The sequence below is a fragment of the Corvus cornix genome, chromosome 13, assembly GCF_000738735.6.
Source record: "Corvus cornix cornix isolate S_Up_H32 chromosome 13, ASM73873v5, whole genome shotgun sequence".
NCBI classification, from domain to species: domain Eukaryota; kingdom Metazoa; phylum Chordata; class Aves; order Passeriformes; family Corvidae; genus Corvus; species Corvus cornix.
In genome coordinates this window covers 690,692-698,029 of record NC_046343.1, presented here as the reverse complement: position 1 = coordinate 698,029, position 7,338 = coordinate 690,692, and the positions used below count along the sequence as shown (strand labels likewise).

At 58.2% G+C, this 7,338-nt stretch overlaps 1 protein-coding gene across 1 annotated transcript; it reads left to right on the top strand.

Annotated features, from left to right (window-relative positions):
- Window positions 1-5,750: 5,750 nt before the first annotated feature.
- On the top strand, window positions 5,751-7,151 carry POU4F3 (POU class 4 homeobox 3). Its single transcript, XM_039559634.1, has 2 exons — window positions 5,751-5,958; window positions 6,207-7,151. Exons 1-2 carry the CDS (start codon window positions 5,839-5,841, stop codon window positions 7,065-7,067), a joined length of 981 nt encoding a protein of 326 aa, XP_039415568.1. The 5' UTR covers window positions 5,751-5,838; the 3' UTR covers window positions 7,068-7,151.
- Window positions 7,152-7,338: the final 187 nt, after the last annotated feature.

The following is a 7,338-nucleotide window of genomic DNA, read 5'->3' as shown; positions in this document are numbered from 1 at the left end:
AAGGGGCGTTTAAAAGAGAAAAATAAGTTTCTCTGATGTTTCTCCACAGATTTTTATGTGCTTCCACTGCTTTGTTCTACAACAGACTTACAACTGTGATGATCAAAACCTAAATGCATAAACTGGAGCACTTTCTTTCTCTCTCTCCCCAGGATAATTCCACAGACAATTTCCAATGGCTGCTTGGTAATCTCAGGTAGGCTGATCCATGTGGGATGCTGGGTGCACGGAGCCAGAGGGGGAAGCCACGGCAGGGCTGAGAGTGGGGCTGGGGTAAGGCCTCATCTGCCTCGTTGCCACGTGCCTCCTTCACCTGGAGCTTCCCCCTTTTTCCTACAAAAAAACCCAAGTTTTTTCACTACTTTTTCATAGCATTGGGCAAATACATTTTTTGTCAGAAACATTTCTTGAATTAGAAGTTCAAAAATGTTTTCTACCTGGTCAATAGACTTCAGCCCAAACAGAGCCCCTAACAGGGGCTGTCACCACTCGGTGCCTCCAGCTGGGGTAGGGACGATTGACCAAGGCCAGAGGGGAACCCCCGGCAGGAGCAGGAGCAGGAGCAGTGACCCCTGTCAGTACAGCAGGGTCAGTGACCCTGTGCCGGCTGTGGGTGGTCAGGAACAGGAGCCTCCATCAGGGTCGCTCCCCACAGAGCCGGGCTCGGCCGGGGCTGTCGCGGCTCTCGCTGCCGGGAGCCCGCAGGGACTGCGGCAGGGGGAAAACGCCTGTGCTGGACCCCGGGGGAAAGCCCTGGACCGCCGGGGGTGGGGAGGAGCCCAGGGCCGGGGGGGCACCAGCATCGCCCCCAGCTCAGGGCTTTGACTGCTCTGGTGTCATTCATCTTATTTTTAGGAGCCGAATTCCCTTTGTACCTCGTCTTGCTGAGCCTCGATGGTGTCGCGTGGCGCTGCTGGAGCAGCCCTGCGCCCCGTGACGTGCGAGTTAATTATAGCCCGTCCTGCGTCGGCAACCTTAAAGCACTCCTGCCAGTGATTTATTTAAACACTGATAAATTATACATTTCTTTAGTAATTCATGTGAAAATTATTTGGAGTCAACTCAACATCACATACCTCTGTGTGCTCTCTCGTGGCAAAAGCTCTGTCAGACAGCACTTCCATCCACTCTTCCTTTTTGCTGTTTCACGTGATTTTGGGTTACCTGCGGGGCGCAGAGGAGTGAAGGGGACTCCTCGAACAAGCTCGCTCCCAGCTGCTGGCGTCGGTACCCACAGAGAGTTAACTCTGACTTTAAATACTCTGAGCTCTCACTGGCTTTGGGAGGAGACTGCATCTTCCCTCTGTCTGCACTTCCCGGGACACCCCTGGACAAGCCCACCCGTCAGTGTCCCTGGATGTAGGAGCAGGGTCCGAGGATGCAGAGGTGCTGCTCCTGGGCCGTGCAGGGCCAGGACTGCTCATGCTCCCACACTTCTGACACCTTTTCTGGGCTGGGGACAAATACCCTTCACTGAGTTAGACAGAGGGTGAGACTTTGGGGACAGTCCAACCTGTTAGTGCTGTTCTTCTGTCCCCTCAAGATTGCCCTGATGAAGATACAGCTGTTTGACTTGTTGATTAGCAAAAACATTAGGAGACCTACTGTTTCAGGGCATGAATAATTAATGTTTGTTCCTCATTAACTTCTTGTGGCAGAGTCCTGTTAGATGCATTTAGATGTATTTCCAGAATTAGGAGCAAACATAACGAGAGGCCAGGCAGCTGAGTGTTCTGTTCCACCCCTGGAAAGCATTGCCCCATTGCTCCCATCCTCTCCAGCAGGAAGGAGAGTGTTTGTTCTGAGCAAGGACTGATGCATCCTTTATTACAATTTTAATTACAGTGAATGATACAAGAAACAAATTCTATAATTCCTGTACATTACAAGTGAGTAAAGGATGCCCCTCCCAAGAGTGAACATGGCCTCCTGTTTTCCTGGGACCTCAAATCAAAACCTTGTTTCCTGAAAAATTCAAAAATAAGTTGATGAGCTTTCCACCTGCTGCTGCTGGACAAGGCTGTTTGTCCTAACCCCGTTACCCAGTACAGCAAAGCTACAGCACAGCTTCGGCACTTCTTGTGTTCTAATGTGGCCACAATGCTCTGCTAATGCCAAAGGCTTTGGGGTTTGGTCTGGGATTAGCAGCCACAAACACCCGCTCAGTCCCTGGAGCCACCTGTGCCACCGCCTGAGGCCAAGGACATGCCCAAGGCTTTGCTCTCTGAGAGCCCCTCTGCAGCAGGCAAAGCTCTGCTTGGATTTTAATTATAGAAGAGGAGAGAAAGCACTTCTAATTTAATCTGAAGCAATGCACAGACCCCAGACGCTTCCCCTTCCCTCTCCTTGGAAGGAAGTTCAGCAATTGGCCCAAAACGCAGTCCCTCTGGAGCTCTCTCTGGTGGGTTTGTGTGGGGTGGCTCTCACAGTGTGGACCTGCAAGTGCTCCCTGTCTGCAGAGGAAGCGCATCCTTGCTGAGATGCCACTGGCAGCTGCGCTCTTTGGAACAGTTTCCATCTCACCCCCACCTGTATTAAAAAGTTCCCAGAGCGATGGGGGTCCTGCCCTGGCCCCTCCCTTTAACCCTCCAAGTTCTTCTTCAAAACTCCCTTTCAGGCCCCGCTGACCAAGGCACAGTCAGATCTCGAGCTGCTCTCCCCCAGCCCATTGTTTCCACACCTGCAGTGGAACAGGCTCCACAAAACCAAGTGCTCTGGAGGACACTCCGTAGCCTCAAAGACTTCCTCAGTGATAGACCCCTTCCTTTGGAAGCCCGACACTGCCTCGGCGACAGGCAGCTCCTGTAACTTAGCAACTTTCTTTTTGTTCTGTTAAGGTGGGTTCTTCAATCTCCTTAATGAATAAGAGAATCAGGCCAGGTAATTGATGCTTGGCCATTTAGCTGATGAATAATTGACTGTCTGGGTAACTCGAGATATTTCCTCGATCAGATTGTGCAGTGGAACAACCATATCATCCAGGGTGCAGCATGGCTCACAACTTTGGGGTACTGGAAATGTGCTGTGCAAGCTCAGGGTCTAGAGGAACCTTCCACAGTCAGCTCTCATCCTCTTCCTTCACATGGACCAGGCACATGAGCTCAAGCAGTAGGCCCACGGAACTTCCTGAGGTTCAGCAAAGCCTAGTGATGATCCCTTTGAACCCAAACCAACCCCTGATTCTATGATTTTGATAACTGGCTGCATTTTAGCAAGAGAAGTTTTTTATCACATGAATCTTGACTCAGGTCTGGAAACATGATTTCTTTTCCAGATCTGCAGTGAAGACAAACACGAGGGCACAACAGTGAGACCTGGCCAGGCCACAAGGTGAGCTGGGGAGGGGAGCAAAGCCTCCAAAGCATGAGCAGAAGGGGGTGGAAGGTGCTGTGTGCCCCAGCAGGGAGGTGTCCCTGTGTGAGCTGTGTGTGCTTAAGTTGCCTCACAGGTAAATACTGCAGCAGCCTCCTCCGGAGGAGCTGGGTGTGCAGGACATTGTGTGGTTGTTCTAAACAGCAATTGAAGAACATTTAGAGAGGCAAGTTCTGTCAGCTCTGTGACAGTACACATAGTGCTGCTCCCCATCCGTGGCAGAGAGGGTATCAGCATGAATTGTGGATTAAATAACTCGTGGTTTTATTTCAAACTTCCCATCAGTCCTGTGTCAGCATGTACTGCATATTTTTTAAACTAAATTGAGCTAATACAATTGGCACCACTCTGTGATGAGCTTTGAATTAAAATCTAAATAAGAACAGAATACTTTGATGTACTGGGAAAATGGATAACAATCCATGAACTGTGAGAAAGGATAAAATAGCACATGCTTTTAATCTGACTTTTGCCTCCAGATTTCCAATGACTCACCAGCAATGTTTCATCGGGGTATGGGTTTGGGTTTTTTCTTCCAGAAATGCCATTAATTATTTACCAGTAGGTGAATGATCTCTGAAATCTATTGCAGTGACACCTTTGAGTCTGCAGACAGTTTCTGATGGCAAACCATCTGGGCTCCTTTAACTTGTTATTGTTTATCCTTTGGACTCCTCTCCCCGGGCTGTAAGGTGTAACGGCAGCAGACAGGGCCAGGAGCATCAATATTTTACAGCATTAATTAAAGGGAGCTCAGCAGCTGTATTGCCCAGCCCGGCTGCCTGTGGGAGGGAAGGACCGTGCTTCAAGGGGGTGGCTAGGAGAGGTGTCCTGGGAGAGGACCCTCTAAGCAGTGCCACCAGCCCCGAGCCCAGCGTTGCGGTCACACAGGTGGTGCTCGGCTGTGGCAGCGAACGGTCCGTGCAGTGACAACGGGACCGGGAGGAGGCTGCGGGGTCCCCGGCAGCTTCTCCTTACTTGAGAGAGAATGAAGCAACAGCAGAGAGACGGAAAAAGCTGCAAATCTTGTGCGAACACCCTCGGTGCCGGGGCCAGGGAGTCGGACTCTGACGAGCAGGCGCTAATCGGGCTCTGCATCCACCCTTCGCATCTTCTTGTTTACTGGCGTTAACAGGCAACACTAAATAAAGGGAGCGTTAAAATCAAACCAAAACAAAGGCCTGAAATTTATCCCTCTATTAATTACTTCCAGCAAGCAGGGCCGCCTTTAAAGCTGTGCCACTTCAGATGAAACTTTCATGCAGCTATTTAGGGCCTCTGAAATATAAATGATTTCCTTTAAATGTTTTATCATAAATCAGGGCACGCAGCTTCGCCACAACGCGCCGGTTCCCCCCGATGGGAGGGAGCTGCTAGCCTGGCCCGGCCCGGCCCGGCCCCTCGCCCCCGGCCCGGCGGCGGACCCCGGGCGGGACGGAACCGGACGGGAGCGGGGAGGGATCGGAGCGAGTGGGAACGGGAGCGGAGCGGGGCGGGAGCAGAACGGCCGCACTGCCCCGGCCGGCGAGCCCCGGGGCCGGCGCTGTCCGCGGTGCTGGCCCTCGGCCGCCGGCAGCGCCCCTCGCTCCCGCCCCGCCGCAGCCGCGCCCCGCTCGGGCCGGGCCGACCCGCGGTGAGAGCCCCTTCCAACCCAGCCCGGTCCTTGATTCTGTGAGCCTTGCTCGGTGCGTGTTTCCCAAAGGAAGCCGTTTCACAGCAGCGGTGCCGCCTCTTTTCTCTGCCCGCGATCAAGTCAGTACGTTTGTCAGAAAGCAGCTCCTTCGGCTTTTGGTCCATGCTTACCTAGGCTTGTAAGTCTTGGAAACTTTAAATCTTGGAGTAGGCTTTAATTTTGTTTAAGAACTTCGAATTTTGCAAAATGTTTACATCTCTGCTCCCTCAAAGTCCAGTAATGTCTGAAGATGTGTGAAGATTGGGAGAGCAAAAATGAAAGGACCGCTCAATAGCAGAACAATGCCAACTTCAGGACCGCTTTCCCGGGGAATGGGTGTGTGGACGCCGGTCCCTCTGCTCCAAACGTCAGCCCGCGGGTTTTGCCCACGGGGAAACGCCCGCTCCTCCCCTCTTCCCCCGGGACCTGCGGCCGAGAGAAGAGCGGGATTCGAGCGGGAGCGGCCCGGGGGCTGCGAGTCGCTCCCGGCCGCACGTGGTAGCCGGATACCCGCGACGGCGCGTCCGGCCCCGAGCCCCGAGAGGGGGCTGAGGGCGGCGGGGCCCGGGCCGGGGGCCGGAGCGCCTCTCCGCCCGTGCCCTGCCCGTCCTGCCCGGGCGCATCACGCGTGCGCGGCCCGTGCGGGCGGACGGCGTGTAAGATGAGCGAGGGAGCGGTGGGGGGGCGGGCGGCGGGGGAGCTGAGCCATCGAACACCGCTCACTCGGGCAGTGCCGAGGGCAGACACAGTCCCGCGCCCATGCCCGGGGCCTCCCGCCCGCGGGCCGCGCGGAGATGATGGCCATGGACGCCAAGCAGCCCTTCGCCGTGCCCGCCGCCCTCCAGGACCCCAAGTTTCCCAGCCTGCACGCCGGCGCCGAGGCGATGCGCAGAGTTTGCCTCCCGGCCCCGCAGGTACGTGGATGCAGCGCAATTACCGCTCTAAGCCACATTTTCTGACAGGCACCGGGTTAATGTTTTTTTCATGTCGGCAGCACCCCCCGTGCCCGCCCTTGATCCGCGCGATGCGGAGCGGGGCCGCTGCCTTCCTATTAATTTTTATGACCTGAGCTCCGGGGAGGACCCGCGGTGCCGGGGCCGGTTTTTCAGGCGGAGATGACAGAATTCCCCACTGACCTCGCCATGCGTGCTCTTGCTCGCAGCTGCAGGGCAATATATTTGGGAGCTTCGATGAGAGCCTGCTGGCCCGCGCCGAGGCGCTGGCGGCCGCGGACATCGCCCCCCACGCCAAGGCCCACCACCTCCACCCCCACTTCAAGCCGGACGCCGCCTTCCACGCCATGAGCGGCGTCCCCTGCGCCGCCGCCGCCCTCCCGCACCCCGCCGCCCTCACCGCCCACCCGCACCCGCTCCCGCACCCGGCGCTGGACGGCGGCGACCTGCTGGAGCACCTCTCGCCGTCACTGGCCGTGGCGGGGCTGGCCGAGCCCCCCGCGCTGCCCGCCCCGCTGCCGCCGCCGCCGCTGCCCGGCGCCGCCGCGGGACCCCTGCCCGTGCCCGTGGGCGCTCCGGGGGGTCCCGCGCCCGCCGCGGACCCGCGGGAGCTGGAGGCGTTCGCCGAGCGCTTCAAGCAGCGGCGGGTGCGGCTGGGGGTGACCCAGGCCGACGTGGGGGCGGCGCTGGCGGCGCTGAAGCTGCCGGGCGTGGGCTCTCTCAGCCAGAGCACGATCTGCCGCTTCGAGTCGCTGACGCTGTCGCACAACAACATGACGGCGCTGCGGCCGGTGCTTCAGGCCTGGCTGGAGGGCGCCGAGGCCGCCCGGCGCGCCCGCCCCGCCGGCCCCGACCCGCCGCCCGGCGCCGAGCGCAAGCGCCGGCGGACCTCGATCGCCGCGCCCGAGCGGCGCTCGCTGGAGGCGTACTTCGCGCTGCAGCCTCGGCCCTCGGCCGAGAAGATCGCGGCCATCGCCGAGAAGCTGGACCTCAAGAAGAACGTGGTGCGTGTCTGGTTCTGCAATCAGCGCCAGAAGCAGAAGCGCATGAAGTACTCGGCGGTGCACTGACGGCGCGGCCCCGTGGACCCCGGGACGGGACGGACGGCCCTAAGCGCCCCGCGCCCCGCCGAGCCAGCCCGGACCCGCCGCCCGGCCTGGGACAGAAGCCCGGCGGGGCGCGGAGCCGGGGCGAGCTGGGAAGCGAAGCGGCGCAGCGGGAATTCCGCGGGTCCCGAGCTCCATTCACGGCGGGCAAGGCCTCCGGGGCGCGCCCCGGGCAGCGCCGCTCCCACCGCGCCCCGCCGTCCCGCTCCGTCCCGCCGCGGCGAGCGAGCCCCGC

Bases quoted from the DNA above. Each gene is read 5' to 3' on its own strand.
- POU4F3 (XM_039559634.1), top strand. From the start codon at position 5,839: ATGATGGCCATGGACGCCAAGCAGCCCTTCGCCGTGCCCGCCGCCCTC. The intron at 5,959-6,206 runs GTACGTGGATGC...TCTTGCTCGCAG, and splicing joins TTTGCCTCCCGGCCCCGCAG to CTGCAGGGCAATATATTTGG.